A 17,002-nucleotide genomic window follows, 5' to 3' on the forward strand; every position below is an offset into this window, starting at 1 on the left:
CTAGTAAAAACACTCGTCCATTAAAATGGACACACACACACTGCACAGTACACACACACACACACTGCACAGTACACACACACACTGCACAGTACACACACACACACACACACACACACACACACACTGCACAGTACACACACACACACACACACACATCACATGAATGAATGTAGCCAATGCTGTTTATTGAAGAGACAGTGGCTAGCTGTCCAACCAGACACAGTTGACCAGGAGAAGTGGAGTGGACGGAGTCGGACAGCCTTTTAGTGAATCGTTTAGTAATTCAATAACTTTCAACCCATGATTATCATTACGAGGTCTTGAACCAGTTTGAACAAGTTTGTCTGGTGGTGATGTCACTGGCTGGTTATTATTGCCGAGAGGTCAGACAGGAAGTCATCTTGTCGGTCTGCAAAACACTTCCTGGGGATGTCATCATCAACCTGTTCCTTTTTATTTTGGTCCACACGCTACAGAGTAACAAACCTCGTCCGAGCCGCAATGCTCCAGTAATAATGTCCCAACTGTAACTGCTTGTTTTGAGTTCGCCTACTGAACTGCATGAATAGTAAGAGCAAAGTTTCTCTCAGCGTATACGTATGTGCTTCCTGTCTGTAGAGCAAAGCAGCGGATCTGTAACATGTGAGAGCAGGCTTTGATAACGTGCCAGGTATGGAGATGAGGGAATAACTTAACGGACTGAGAAAGTTGTTTCTCTCTCTTTTGCTTCCTGACTCTCTCTCTGTCTCTGTCTCTTTCGAGATACATGTGTAAATTGAATATGCCACTTTGTAGAAGCTTTGTAAAGTGACCTACAGTGCATCCGTTTTTAGTATGTTCACTTGATCTTTGCGCAAATTCAATCTGTAAACTTTGTTGTTCACGCCACACTCTTACCAACTGAGCAATAAAGTTACACGGTCGTTAGAAGAGCATGGGTACTTTGAATGGAAAGTGTGGGGAGTTCTATGGTGATCAAACCCCCTCTCTCTCCCACTTCTTTCCCATGACAACCCATCGTTACATCTTTTCTGAGATAATTCTGCTCTATGATGTTTGTGTGTGTGCATGCATGCGTGTGTGTGTAATCACTCCCTGAAGGCTCAGTGGGCTCCAGTACATTACAGTGGAGGCTGGATGGGGGGGGGGGGTTAGGGTTTAGTTTGTGTAGCCCACGGGTCATTACCACAGATCAAACCTTCCTAATGAGCTCTAGGTCCTCAAGGGGCACCCAGGCGTCACACACTGCTCTTCCCACGCCCGGGCCTCCCTCCTTGGGCACAGCCTGGCCTCACACTGACCCCTGCTGGATGACTTTATACAAACACCCCAACTCACCTTTCACCTCATTACATTATAAGAAGGACATTCTTGTTATTTTGTACAATGTCATGGATATGTTATTTCTTATTTGTGAAACTATGTACAGTTGTAAGCATTACCTATTATGTGTTGTTTGTGTAGGGGCGGCAGGGTAGCCTAGTGGTTAGAGCGTTGGACTAGTAACCGGAAGGTTGCGAGTTCAAACCCCCGAGCTGACAAGGTACAAATCTGTCGTTCTGCCCCTGAACAGGCAGTTAACCCACTGTTCCCAGGCCGTCATTGAAAATAAGAATTTGTTCTTAACTGACTTGCCTGGTTAAATAAAGGTAAAATAAAAATAAAAAAAAATAAAAAAAAGATTGTGTTCAATTTTCAACTTCATTGTCAAAGAGAGAAATGGGCTAAGCAGTATAATCTATTCTATGTTTGCTTTTAACCAAATGTGCCTGAATACATTATCCGTATGGGTGATCAAGAGAAATCCAACCCACAATCACTCTACCAACTGACCCAAACAGGACCACAGCATGACCGTACAGGACCACAGCATGACCGTACAGGACCACAGCATGACCGTACAGTACCACAGCATGACCGTACAGGACCACAGCATGACCGTACAGGACCACAGCATGACCGTACAGGACCACAGCATGACCGTACAGGACCACAGCATGACCGTACAGGACCACAGCATGACCGTACAGGACCACAGCATGACCGTACAGGACCACAGCATGACCGTACAGGACCACAGCATGACCGTACAGGACCACAGCATGACCGTACAGGACCACAGCATGACCGTACAGGACCACAACATGACCGTACAGGACCACAGCATGACCGTCCATAGAAGATATAAAACATAAATTTCACAGGGTTTCTTAGTAATCCATTTTCTCCCCCAGGGGTAAGGTCCCTCTGAAAGATCTGGAGGCCATGTTCCCAGGGGTGAGTGGGGATTTCACCAGCGAGAACTTCTCAGCCACCTGGTACCTAATCGAGAACCACTCTGTCACCAGGTAGGTCAGGCCGACCTACCTATCTATTTTCTACGACCTCTGGGTCAGACACACAGCCAATCACAAGGGTATTTCTCCTGTACCAGCCAGCGCACCATCCCAACTAATATGTTGATGAACGTCAGCCCTCTAGCCAAGCGATCAGTCAGAAACACTGTTGGAAGTAATGCAGTGACTTGGCACAAAACTTTTGAATGTTGTCTTTATCATCAAATCACAATTTATTTCAAATGCATTTAACAAAAGCTTCAATACAGTTTACAAAAAAAAACATTTTTATTTTTAATTTTTTTACGTGGTTCTCAGTCCATCCAATCAATCCACTGACCCAGAAACAGAGCTAGTCTGTAAATAAATACAATCTAGCTCCAATCCCTGTTGATCCCTGACCCCTGACTTGGCACAAGAAAACTTTGGACATGTGGAGGAATTGTCCTTTCTCTTGTTGACTTCTGACCCCTGGTCTCTGTCATACTAGGACAGTGTTTGTCAGCATGTCTGTCAGGTTATTATTAGTCTCTCCTGGTTTCCTCCCTGTCATCCATCATGGTTCCCCTCCATCTAACCCCCCAGTCTAGCGGATGGATCCTGTCTGCTCCTGGCCAGCAACTGCAGGGCTGCAGACTCCACTGGGTTGGGCTGTTTTGGGTTGACAGGGCCTGTGTTTCTTCCTCCAGAGGAAACTTACATTCACTCCCAAAGTACACACACGCATGCTTGTGCGGACTCTCACTTGTGTGCCTTACACATAGAAAATCGTACGCACACACACACTCCTCTGACTGATGGGATGGTGTCACACTTGGAAGTAAACAGAGTTTTTAACTTTCACATCCCACTTTTCTTTCTCATCTCGCTCTCTCTTTCCCTCCCTCCCCCTCTCAGTTTTGACCAGTTGCGTATGGCAGCCAGTAACCTGAAGAAGCAGGCCACTAGGAAGAACGAGGGCAGTCTGGCCTACGTGAAGGGAGGCCTCAGCACTTTCTTTGAGGCACAGGACGCTCTCGCAGGTAAAGATACAGTACACGTTACACACAGACTATACACAGAGTATGTGTTTTTTACACTGTACATCAATACTACACAGAGAGTGTGTGGTATACACATTATATGTGTGTTATTACACAGGTAGATGATAACCGTATAAAGACAATGAATGTAAACATGTTTCAGGGTTGACGGTACTTGGCTCTCATGATGCAAGTAAGAGTTTGTGAGGCTCTGGTCTATTGCAGTGTGTGTTTGACTAATATCCTTTACAGACATAGAACACTTCTACAGTAACGCGTCGATAGCGACAGTAGATAACCTTTCAGAAATTCTTTAAAAGTGCCGCATCAGGAGCATCTGTACCTTTTCTGACAGTAGAATTCTGCTCTGGCATATAATGAAATGTATTGTGTCCCTGACAACAATAAACCTTACTGATTGATGTGCTGCTGTGTTTTTTTAAATGGCGTTTTATTTTATGATAGTTTTCTTTCTACTAAATTTCTTGGTAAGTCAGTGTTTAATGAACTTTTTTTAGGAGAGAGTGGGCTGCTGGCAGGCAGGGCGCAGGCAGCTCGAGATTATTTGATTGACAGTTCTTGTCCCATAGTGATGGACGTCAATCCTGCTTCAGAGGAGGTATTCCATTATAGACAAGTAAAATGCCTGTTCAGTGTTAGAATAAGACAGGTATGATTTGGGATATCATTAGTGTGGTGTTTAACAGTGGGAGTTAGAATAAGACAGGTATGGTTTGAGATATCATTAGTGTGGTGTTTTACAGTGGGAGTTAGAATAAGACAGGTATGGTTTGAGATATCATTAGTGTGGTGTTTTATAGTGAGAGTTAGAATAAGACAGGTATGGTTTGGGATATCATTAGTGTGGTGTATTACAGTGGGAGTTAGAATAAGACAGGTATGGTTTGGGATATCATTAGTGTGGTGTATTACAGTGGGAGTTAGAATAAGACAGGTATGGTTTGGTATATCATTAGTGTGGTGTATTACAGTGGGAGTTAGAATAAGACAGGAGTTAGAATAAGACAGGTATGGTTTGGGATATCATTAGTGTGGTGTTTAACAGTGGGAGTTAGAATAAGACAGGTATGGTTTGAGATATCATTAGTGTGGTGTATTACAGTGGGAGTTAGAATAAGACAGGTATGGTTTGAGATATCATTAGTGTGGTGTTTTACAGTGGGAGTTAGAATAAGACAGGAGTTAGAATAAGACAGGTATGGTTTGAGATATCATTAGTGTGGTGTTTTATAGTGGGAGTTAGAATAAGACAGGAGTTAGAATAAGACAGGTATAGTTTGGGATATCATTAGTGTGGTGTATTACAGTGGGAGTTAGAATAAGACAGGTATGGTTTGAGATATCATTAGTGTGGTGTATTACAGTGGGAGTTAGAATAAGACAGGTATGGTTTGAGATATCATTAGTGTGGTGTATTACAGTGGGAGTTAGAATAAGACAGGTATGGTTTGAGATATCATTAGTGTGGTGTATTACAGTGGGAGTTAGAATAAGACAGGTATGGTTTGAGATATCATTAGTGTGGTGTATTACAGTGGGAGTTAGAATAAGACAGGTATGGTTTGAGATATCATTAGTGTGGTGTTTTATAGTGGGAGTTAGAATAAGACAGGTATGGTTTGGGATATCATTAGTGTGGTGTATTACAGTGGGAGTTAGAATAAGACAGGTATGGTTTGAGATATCATTAGTGTGGTGTATTACAGTGGGAGTTAGAATAAGACAGGAGTTAGAATAAGACAGGTATGGTTTGGGATATCATTAGTGTGGTGTATTACAGTGGGAGTTAGAATAAGACAGGTATGGTTTGAGATATCATTAGTGTGGTGTATTACAGTGGGAGTTAGAATAAGACAGGTATGGTTTGGGATATCATTAGTGTGGTGTATTACAGTGGGAGTTAGAATAAGACAGGTATGGTTTGAGATATCATTAGTGTGGTGTATTACAGTGGGAGTTAGAATAAGACAGGTATGGTTTGAGATATCATTAGTGTGGTGTATTACAGTGGGAGTTAGAATAAGACAGGTATGGTTTGGGATATCATTAGTGTGGTGTTTTATAGTGGGAGTTAGAATAAGACAGGTATGGTTTGAGATATCATTAGTGTGGTGTTTTACAGTGGGAGTTAGAATAAGACAGGTGTGGTTTGGGATATCATTAGTGTGGTGTATTATAGTGGGAGTTAGAATAAGACAGGAGTTAGAATAAGACCGGTATGGTTTGAGATATCATTAGTGTGGTGTATTACATTGGGAGTTAGAATAAGACAGGTATGGTTTGGGATATCATTAGTGTGGTGTATTACAGTGGGAGTTAGAATAAGACAGGTATGGTTTGGGATATCATTAGTGTGGTGTATTACAGTGGGAGTTAGAATAAGACAGGTATGGTTTGGGATATCATTAGTGTGGTGTATTACAGTGGGAGTTAGAATAAGACAGGTATGGTTTGGGATATCATTAGTGTGGTGTATTACAGTGGGAGTTAGAATAAGACAGGTATGGTTTGGGATATCATTAGTGTGGTGTATTACAGTGGGAGTTAGAATAAGACAGGTATGGTTTGGGATATCATTAGTGTGGTGTATTACAGTGGGAGTTAGAATAAGACAGGTATGGTTTGGGATATCATTAGTGTGGTGTTTTACAGTGGGAGTTAGAATAAGACAGGTATGGTTTGGGATATCATTAGTGTGGTGTATTACAGTGGGAGTTAGAATAAGACAGGTATGGTTTGGGATATCATTAGTGTGGTGTATTACAGTGGGAGTTAGAATAAGACAGGAGTTAGAATAAGACAGATATGGTTTGGGATATCATTAGTGTGGTGTTTTACAGTGGGAGTTAGAATAAGACAGGTATGGTTTGAGATATCATTAGTGTGGTGTATTACAGTGGGAGTTAGAATAAGACAGGTATGGTTTGAGATATCATTAGTGTGGTGTATTACAGTGGGAGTTAGAATAAGACCGGTATGGTTTGAGATATCATTAGTGTGGTGTATTACAGTGGGAGTTAGAATAAGACAGGTATGGTTTGAGATATCATTAGTGTGGTGTATTACAGTGGGAGTTAGAATAAGACAGGTATGGTTTGGGATATCATTAGTGTGGTGTTTTATAGTGGGAGTTAGAATAAGACAGGTATGGTTTGAGATATCATTAGTGTGGTGTTTTACAGTGGGAGTTAGAATAAGACAGGTGTGGTTTGGGATATCATTAGTGTGGTGTATTATAGTGGGAGTTAGAATAAGACAGGAGTTAGAATAAGACCGGTATGGTTTGAGATATCATTAGTGTGGTGTATTACATTGGGAGTTAGAATAAGACAGGTATGGTTTGGGATATCATTAGTGTGGTGTATTACAGTGGGAGTTAGAATAAGACAGGAGTTAGAATAAGACAGGTATGGTTTGGGATATCATTAGTGTGGTGTTTTACAGTGGGAGTTAGAATAAGACAGGTATGGTTTGGGATATCATTAGTGTGGTGTATTACAGTGGGAGTTAGAATAAGACAGGTATGGTTTGGGATATCATTAGTGTGGTGTATTACAGTGGGAGTTAGAATAAGACAGGTATGGTTTGAGATATCATTAGTGTGGTGTTTTACAGTGGGAGTTAGAATAAGACAGGTATGGTTTGGGATATCATTAGTGTGGTGTATTACAGTGGGAGTTAGAATAAGACAGGTATGGTTTGGGATATCATTAGTGTGGTGTATTACAGTGGGAGTTAGAATAAGACAGGTATGGTTTGGGATATCATTAGTGTGGTGTATTACAGTGGGAGTTAGAATAAGACAGGTATGGTTTGGGATATCATTAGTGTGGTGTATTACAGTGGGAGTTAGAATAAGACAGGTATAGTTTGGGATATCATTAGTGTGGTGTATTACAGTGGGAGTTAGAATAAGACAGGTATGGTTTGGGATATCATTAGTGTGGTGTATTACAGTGGGAGTTAGAATAAGACAGGTATGGTTTGAGATATCATTAGTGTGGTGTATTACAGTGGGAGTTAGAATAAGACAGGTATGGTTTGGGATATCATTAGTGTGGTGTTTTACAGTGGGAGTTAGAATAAGACAGGTATGGTTTGGGATATCATTAGTGTGGTGTATTACAGTGGGAGTTAGAATAAGACAGGTATGGTTTGGGATATCATTAGTGTGGTGTATTACAGTGGGAGTTAGAATAAGACAGGTATGGTTTGGGATATCATTAGTGTGGTGTATTACAGTGGGAGTTAGAATAAGACAGGTATGGTTTGAGATATCATTAGTGTGGTGTTTTACAGTGGGAGTTAGAATAAGACAGGAGTTAGAATAAGACAGGTATGGTTTGAGATATCATTAGTGTGGTGTTTTATAGTGGGAGTTAGAATAAGACAGGTGTGGTTTGGGATATCATTAGTGTGGTGTATTATAGTGGGAGTTAGAATAAGACAGGAGTTAGAATAAGACCGGTATGGTTTGAGATATCATTAGTGTGGTGTATTACAGTGGGAGTTAGAATAAGACAGGTATGGTTTGGGATATCATTAGTGTGGTGTATTACAGTGGGAGTTAGAATAAGACAGGTATGGTTTGGTATATCATTAGTGTGGTGTATTACAGTGGGAGTTAGAATAAGACAGGTATGGTTTGGGATATCATTAGTCTGGTGTTTTATAGTGGGAGTTAGAATAAGACAGGTATGGTTTGGGATATCATTAGTGTGGTGTATTACAGTGGGAGTTAGAATAAGACAGGTATGGTTTGGTATATCATTAGTGTGGTGTATTACAGTGGGAGTTAGAATAAGACAGGTATGGTTTGGGATATCATTAGTGTGGTGTTTTACAGTGGGAGTTAGAATAAGACAGGTATGGTTTGGGATATCATTAGTGTGGTGTATTACAGTGGAGTTAGAATAAGACAGGTATGATTTGAGATATCATTAGTGTGGTGTTTTACAGTGGGAGTTAGAATAAGACAGGTGTGGTTTGGGATATCATTAGTGTGGTGTATTATAGTGGGAGTTAGAATAAGACAGGAGTTAGAATAAGACCGGTATGGTTTGAGATATCATTAGTGTGGTGTATTACAGTGGGAGTTAGAATAAGACAGGTATGGTTTGGTATATCATTAGTGTGGTGTATTACAGTGGGAGTTAGAATAAGACAGGAGTTAGAATAAGACAGGTATGGTTTGGTATATCATTAGTGTGGTGTTTTATAGTGGGAGTTAGAATAAGACAGGTATGGTTTGGGATATCATTAGTGTGGTGTATTACAGTGGGAGTTAGAATAAGACAGGTATGGTTTGGGATATCATTAGTGTGGTGTATTACAGTGGGAGTTAGAATAAGACAGGTATGGTTTGGGATATCATTAGTGTGGTGTTTTACAGTGGGAGTTAGAATAAGACAGGTATGGTTTGAGATATCATTAGTGTGGTGTATTACAGTGGGAGTTAGAATAAGACAGGTATGGTTTGAGATATCATTAGTGTGGTGTATTACAGTGGGAGTTAGAATAAGACAGGTATGGTTTGGGATATCATTAGTGTGGTGTATTACAGTGGGAGTTAGAATAAGACAGGTGTGGTTTGGGATATCATTAGTGTGGTGTATTATAGTGGGAGTTAGAATAAGACAGGAGTTAGAATAAGACCGGTATGGTTTGAGATATCATTAGTGTGGTGTATTACAGTGGGAGTTAGAATAAGACAGGTATGGTTTGGTATATCATTAGTGTGGTGTATTACAGTGGGAGTTAGAATAAGACAGGTGTGGTTTGGGATATCATTAGTGTGGTGTTTTACAGTGGGAGTTAGAATAAGACAGGTATGGTTTGAGATATCATTAGTGTGGTGTTTAACAGTGGGAGTTAGAATAAGACAGGTATGGTTTGGGATATCATTAGTGTGGTGTTTTACAGTGGGAGTTAGAATAAGACAGGTATGGTTTGAGATATCATTAGTGTGGTGTATTACAGTGGGAGTTAGAATAAGACAGGAGTTAGAATAAGACCGGTATGGTTTGAGATATCATTAGTGTGGTGTATTACAGTGGGAGTTAGAATAAGACAGGTATGGTTTGGGATATCATTAGTGTGGTGTATTACAGTGGGAGTTAGAATAAGACAGGTATGGTTTGGGATATCATTAGTGTGGTGTATTACAGTGGGAGTTAGAATAAGACAGGTATGGTTTGGGATATCATTAGTGTGGTGTATTACAGTGGGAGTTAGAATAAGACAGGTATGGTTTGGGATATCATTAGTGTGGTGTATTACAGTGGGAGTTAGAATAAGACAGGTATGGTTTGGGATATCATTAGTGTGGTGTATTACAGTGGGAGTTAGAATAAGACAGGTATGGTTTGAGATATCATTAGTGTGGTGTATTACAGTGGGAGTTAGAATAAGACAGGTATGGTTTGGGATATCATTAGTGTGGTGTATTACAGTGGGAGTTAGGATAAGACAGGTATGGTTTGGGATATCATTAGTGTGGTGTTTTACAGTGGGAGTTAGAATAAGACAGGTATGGTTTGGGATATCATTAGTCTGGTGTTTTATAGTGGGAGTTAGAATAAGACAGGTATGGTTTGGGATATCATTAGTGTGGTGTATTACAGTGGGAGTTAGAATAAGACAGGAGTTAGAATAAGACAGGTATGGTTTGGTATATCATTAGTGTGGTGTTTTATAGTGGGAGTTAGAATAAGATAGGTATGGTTTGGGATATCATTAGTGTGGTGTATTACAGTGGGAGTTAGAATAAGACAGGTATGGTTTGGTATATCATTAGTGTGGTGTATTACAGTGGGAGTTAGAATAAGACAGGAGTTAGAATAAGACAGGTATGGTTTGGGATATCATTAGTGTGGTGTATTACAGTGGGAGTTAGAATAAGACAGGTATGGTTTGGGATATCATTAGTGTGGTGTATTACAGTGGGAGTTAGAATAAGACAGGTATGGTTTGGGATATCATTAGTGTGGTGTTTTACAGTGGGAGTTAGAATAAGACAGGTATGGTTTGGGATATCATTAGTGTGGTGTATTACAGTGGGAGTTAGAATAAGACAGGAGTTAGAATAAGACAGGTATGGTTTGAGATATCATTAGTGTGGTGTATTACAGTGGGAGTTAGAATAAGACAGGAGTTAGAATAAGACAGGTATGGTTTGGGATATCATTAGTGTGGTGTTTTACAGTGGGAGTTAGAATAAGACAGGAGTTAGAATAAGACAGGTATGGTTTGGGATATCATTAGTGTGGTGTATTACAGTGGGAGTTAGAATAAGACAGGAGTTAGAATAAGACAGGTATGGTTTGGGATATCATTAGTGTGGTGTATTACAGTGGGAGTTAGAATAAGACAGGTATGGTTTGAGATATCATTAGTGTGGTGTATTACAGTGGGAGTTAGAATAAGACAGGTATGGTTTGAGATATCATTAGTGTGGTGTTTTACAGTGGGAGTTAGAATAAGACAGGAGTTAGAATAAGACAGGTATGGTTTGGGATATCATTAGTGTGGTGTATTACAGTGGGAGTTAGAATAAGACAGGAGTTAGAATAAGACAGGTATGGTTTGGGATATCATTAGTGTGGTGTATTACAGTGGGAGTTAGAATAAGACAGGAGTTAGAATAAGACAGGTATGGTTTGGGATATCATTAGTGTGGTGTATTACAGTGGGAGTTAGAATAAGACAGGTATGGTTTGAGATATCATTAGTGTGGTGTATTACAGTGGGAGTTAGAATAAGACAGGTATGGTTTGGGATATCATTAGTGTGGTGTATTATAGTGGGAGTTAGAATAAGACATGTATGGTTTGAGATATCATTAGTGTGGTGTTTTACAGTGTGAGTTAGAATAAGACAGGTATGGTTTGGGATATCATTAGTGTGGTGTATTACAGTGGGAGTTAGAATAAGACAGGTATGGTTTGGGATATCATTAGTGTGGTGTATTACAGTGGGAGTTAGAATAAGACAGGTATGGTTTGGGATATCATTAGTGTGGTGTTTAACAGTGAGCATGTAATCTAAGGACTTCCTGACCATTCCTCAGAACTCTGATGGACGTGTGGAAGCTGGCCTCTAGGTTTGTGTGTATGTGGGTGTTTATTGCCTGGTGTGTTTTCTGAAAAGTGTGTGTGATTCTGGGGTGTGTTTGTGTGCCTATGACCACGTCTCTGCAGCTCCTGGGTTTTCCTGTTGTGTGTGTAAATCAAATCCAATTTTATTTGTCACATATGCCGAACACAGCAGGGAAATGCTTACTTATACAAGCCCTTAACCAACAATGCAGTTTTAAGAAAAATAAGTGTTAATGTATTTGCTTAAATAAAATATTACAAATAGAAAATAGAAAAATATCAAATAATGAAAGTTAACAGTAAAATAACAGTAATGAGGCTATATGCAGGGGATACCGGTGCAGAGTCAATGTGCTGGGGCACAGGATTTGGGCATGCACACGGTCACGCAGTGTGGTCTAGCAGTGGTTGATTAAAGAGGCATGTGTGTGTGAGCAGAGCACCACTCCACCACAGTGTACCACAGTTGCGCTAGCCAACCACAACATCTTCATTAAAACGGCATCAGCTCTCACATGTCAATCACAGTGCTGCCTGTAGCAGGGCCATCTAGTTCTGTACTGCTTTCCTATTAGAACCGTTCATTACACAAATACACACACACCAACTAACATACACACTGAGACATATGCACACGCATACACACACATGTATACCCAAACAGACGCACACACACTCCCATGGCCTTTCTGATTCACTCTCTGATAACTCTGAGGTAACATTTTGACTGCTGTCGCTCTGCCAGGTAGCTCAGTCAAATCAATTGTTCAACTTTATCAGTCATATTTTTGTCTGTTTACTCTAATTCCCCTCATAGCCACTCAGTTACTTCCCCTGACTATTTATATGTTTCAGTCATTATTATGATTGCTTTCCGTATGTAATGTTTGTGCCCGGGTGGAGCAGGGGGGTCCGAATCCGAGGCAATGTTTTCATTGTTAGCGTCTGAATCTAAATAAACGGAGCAGGGCAACACAATGCAGGCCAGAGCAATAGGGATGATAACGGCCCTAATATGACCGAGGGGAACAATACAGTCCCTTTCTCACGTTCACTCTGCTGAGCGTGCCCATTATGAGCCAAAATGGGAAGAGCAGGTGTCCTCAGTGACCCAGGAAATAATGCACCCTCAGATGGACTCATGGCCTGTGAACCAGGAAGCAATAGACCATAAGATGACAAGTCAATTGACCTGTGTCATTAGGCTGTACTTCACTGTAAAGGTTTGAGAGTATATTCTGCCTCCTTACAGCACGGCTGTCAAGCTCATTCCACGGAGGGCCGAGTGTCTGCAGGTTTTACATTTTTACTTTCAATTAAGACCTAGACAACCAGGTAAGGGGAGTTCCTTACTAATTAGTGACCTTAATTCATCAATCAAGTACGAGGGTGGAGCGAAAACCCGCAGAACCTCGGCCCTCCGTGGAATGAGTATGACGTACCTTACAGCACATAGTCCTGTGATTATGTCTGTTTTTAGGGAGATGAATCTGAGGCCCTTGTTTGTTTTGGTTATTGAGAATGTCTCAGTGCTAGTTCTGGTATGGATAGTAAGCTTGATGTATGGTTCAAGTTACATACAATAGTCAGGTATGGTCAGGGTAAGCTTTAGTAATGTGCCAGCCATCTTGTTCTGAACCAGACGGCACTTGGCGGCTCCAGCAGTTGCTCACTGCCAGGTCCAGTTAGCACAGCTGTCCGCAAAACTGTGAATCCTTTCTTTGTCTGTCTCTCTCCATGTTTGGCAAGTCGTCTGAGTCATTCTAAATTAGCTCTACTTCAGGTGTTGCTGTACACATTTAAAGGAAATTAAAAATGAAGGGTCTGTGTGTCTGAGCGTGTGTGTGTGTGTGTGTCTGTGTCTGTGTCTGTGCTTCTGAGCGTGTGTGTCTGCGTCTGAGCGTGTGTGCTCTGTGTTCAGCATGTGTTACATTAAAAGTGGCACGGTACTAATAGCTGTTTAGCCTGTGGTGCTTCCAGCTCACTTAATCACCATTTAATGGCTTTTATTTTTAGTCTCCTCAGTTTATTTTCTCTTCTGGCTGCATGTGAGAATTTTATTGATGGCTCTCGTAAAAGCCACTGGTGTTTTATTATTAAGAGAGAGCAGGGGAGTGGGGATCGCAGTGTGGAAATAAGGAAGGAATGTCTCTGCATGGACCAAATCTGGAAAATGAAATTAGTTCTGTTCTACCAGAAATGTTTTAAACAAGTGGTGTGTTTTGAGAATCCATGAGGTTCTTCTCTTTCTCCTCTTCTCTCTCCTGTTATCATCACTCTCTACTTTGTCTCTTTTGTCTTGCCCTCTTCATTCCTTCCTCTCTTCTCATTTCATCTCCTCCAACAGAAATGTGTGTGTGCGCGTGTGCACTTGCCTCTGACGTCTCAGTAATAATGTCGGTGTGTGTTTCCCTGCTGGGTTTAAACACACAGTTTAGCACCAGGCACTAACTGGCTAACCCCACCCATCCTCATCCCACAGCACTATTTATGGCTAGTTTGGTTAGTGCAGTGGCTAGGCCAAATGCTAACCTCAGTGCGTGTAGTGTTGTGGACAGTGATAAGCTCTCTCCATTTAGGGAATGGAAACTACAGCCAACTGTTGCTCCCTAAACATGCTTACTACACCCTTCCTACACGGCTCCCCTTCTCTATTAGACTGAGACTTGTAGATACATAGTGACAGAGAAGAGGAGGGTAGATCGAGGGGTTACTTGAGGTCAAAGGTCAGACGACCTCGGTGTCTAGGGTCACCCACCCAGTGGACCAGGGACTGGGTAAAACAGGAAGTGAAGGAATAGTTCTCTAAACTCTCTGTTTGACCCTGAGCAGACAGGCTGTTGAAAGGCATGAGGGGGTTCATAGTTCATAGTCATAGTTGGGAACTGTTTGGTTAGGCTGATCCGCTGACAAACTGAACCATGTTTCACAGGGGTCTTCTGAGACCTGGCTGACTGACTAACTGGCTCACTGATTGACAGAGAGGCCGGGTTCCTTCTTTTTGCAGGGGGGCCTCAGAAGAATTATGAAATTTGATGTCTTTCATTGTTGTGTGAAAAGGAAGTGGCCCTGCGATACAGGAAACGGACCACCGCTACCGTGTTCCAAAATCCCATATTTCCCAGGGCCGTATTCCCGACGCTCTGAACCTCCAACTCCGGTGCATAGTCAGGAGTCAAAACATCTCCAACTTCAGAACCCAGGGAGGCTGTATTTTTATTTTGGATCCATTCTTTTCAATGGGTTCCAGGAAGCTGAGTGGGGGCTGCCTGTGTCTCTTCCTCCGCTCGCGTGTGTGTGTGTGTGGTGTGTGTTATCTGGAGGCTGTTGGGGTGTTTAGGTTAGCCGTGACGTCATGACCGCGGCAGCGAGTATGTGTGACAGACAGAGAGGACACACAGCTGGCAGGGGGCACGGGGGTCTCCGCAGAGACAAAAACCAGGACCCTGGGGGTGTGTGTTTGTACAATACACTAGACTTCCCTCTACTCTATACTTTTCAGAGCAGATGGCATTATTCTTCCATAAAACCTCTGGTCTCCCTGTTTCTGTCTGTAGGCTAAGTAATTATATGGTTCCTGCCCTGGCTCTCTGAATGTCCTCTGGCCATTCTGCTTGCGTTGGTTCAGTGATGTCCGTGTCAATTTAGGCAGCCATGATATGATGGCATGTTTGATTAGTGAGGTTCAGGAATACCTCAGCCTCTCTGCCTCAAGGCTCCCGTCTTTCAGAACAGGACCCACATTTATTTACAGAACTCTCTCTCCCCTTTCTCTTTTTCCTTCCTTCGTTCCTTTTCTCTCGCTTTGTTCTGTTTTAGCTGACAGTCGTTGTGTTCAGTGGAGCGAATGAGGGTGAGTGGTGAAAAGCAGAGAATAAGGAAAGGGGGCTTGAAAGGGGGATGACATCCCTTTTCTCTTGTGTCAGTGTTTCTCGTCTCGTACCCTAGCCTCCCCTCTTTCTTCTCTCCCCCTCCATCCTGTCCTCTAATCCTACTCCCCCCCCCCTCCATCCTCTCCTCTCAACCTACTCTCTCCCCAACTCCTCTCCTCTATCTTCTCTCCCACCCTCCATCTTCTCCTCTTCTCTCTCCCCCTCTCCATCTCCCCCCCCCCCCCTCGCCATCTTCTCTCTGCCCCTCTCCTCTCCCCCCTCAATCAACGCTCACTGCCCCTCTCAGCACCCAGCTGCCCCACTACAGTCATTTGAGCAGCTCTGATACTCACTCACTCTCACACACACACATGAATTACTCCAGACCAATTCTCTCTTCTATCTCCTTTTCTTCTCCTTTTCTCACCTTTTACACTCTACCTTTCATCTACTTCTCCTTGCCTTACCACACCAGCACTATTTCCTACTCAGTGTTGATGTTGGACTGTGGACCCCCCCAGATCTTTATTCATTAGTGTTGTATAGTCAACCTGACACAAGCAGCATCCCTCTCAGCAGTAGAAATAGTGCCTTTCAGTCAGCTCTCCTCACCCAAATATTATTCCCCCAACTGATAAAACATTTTGATTTACATTTCCTCTGGGAGTCTCTTGGTCTTTGGGTGCACAGTATCTACAGTCTATGTTCAAAATGGATCACCTAGATTATTTTCCAGGCATGTTACAAAGGCCCCCAATGGAACATCAAATGCTGATCTGGAGTGGATGTTGATTGGGGGTACCAATTCAGTCAGGTTAGGTCAAGTGGATCAGTTACAGTAGCTGTGGTCAGGTCAGTGGTTGGCGTGGGAACGGTTGAGAGGGGCGTGGTCAGAGTCCGACAGAAGCCACTGGGGCAGAGAGGCTGTTTATTGTTTTAACTTCAGTTCCTCAAATTGGAATCTCATAATTACGCATGTTAGATTGAGCAGTAGAGGCACTCTGGGATTACAGAACACACAGAGACCTTAAAATAAGTTGAATAACTCTATCTCTCTTTATCTTTCTCAATGTGTCTCTATATCTGAGTCTGTGCTGCTTTAATTCAGTGATTTGATACTGAATTCAGAGCTCAGATTTTTTTCTTGTCTCCTTTGATTGAACAGAATAATTGTAGCATTCATGACAGCTAGTCACGGTGTTGAATAAAACACTATTGTTATTTTACAGCGATCCACCAGAGATTGGAGTCTGATGGGACAGAGAAGGTGGAGGGCTCCATGACACAGCGCCTGGAGAATGTCCTCAACAGTAAGCCTTCCATCTTTCTATCCATCCATACATCTTCAATATGCATCCGTCCACCCATCTGTTCATTCATCCATCATCCATCCATCTATTCACTCTCTGTTAATATCTCTACCTCTCAGTTGGAACATACACCAATTCATAGGTCAAGTCAAATCAGTAGTATGTATTGTAATCTGAAGGCAGACATCATCCCAGCTGACATTGTTTAGACTACCTTCTATCTCTATAGGAAGTCCACTTAGCAGGAAGTTTCTTCAGAAAACACCACCTACTTAACTATCAATCTGTTTCGCCTCCTCGCCACCCACCAATTATCTCACACACACCACGTTGTGTGTGTTC

General features: G+C 42.0%; 1 protein-coding gene across 5 annotated transcripts in view; it reads left to right on the plus strand.

The window, feature by feature from the left end:
* The window catches only part of LOC139409418 (exocyst complex component 2-like), a 96,231-nt gene that overhangs the window by 23,501 nt on the left and 55,728 nt on the right, over positions 1–17,002 (plus strand). For all 5 annotated transcript variants that reach the window (XM_071154556.1, XM_071154558.1, XM_071154557.1 and 2 more), the window contains 3 exons: positions 2,238–2,351; positions 3,237–3,361; positions 16,580–16,660. In XM_071154556.1, the coding sequence (XP_071010657.1) occupies positions 2,238–2,351; positions 3,237–3,361; positions 16,580–16,660 (320 nt within the window). The remainder of the gene's footprint in view (positions 1–2,237; positions 2,352–3,236; positions 3,362–16,579; positions 16,661–17,002) is intronic.

Source organism: Oncorhynchus clarkii, chromosome 5 (genome assembly GCF_045791955.1).
Source record: "Oncorhynchus clarkii lewisi isolate Uvic-CL-2024 chromosome 5, UVic_Ocla_1.0, whole genome shotgun sequence".
NCBI classification, from domain to species: domain Eukaryota; kingdom Metazoa; phylum Chordata; class Actinopteri; order Salmoniformes; family Salmonidae; genus Oncorhynchus; species Oncorhynchus clarkii.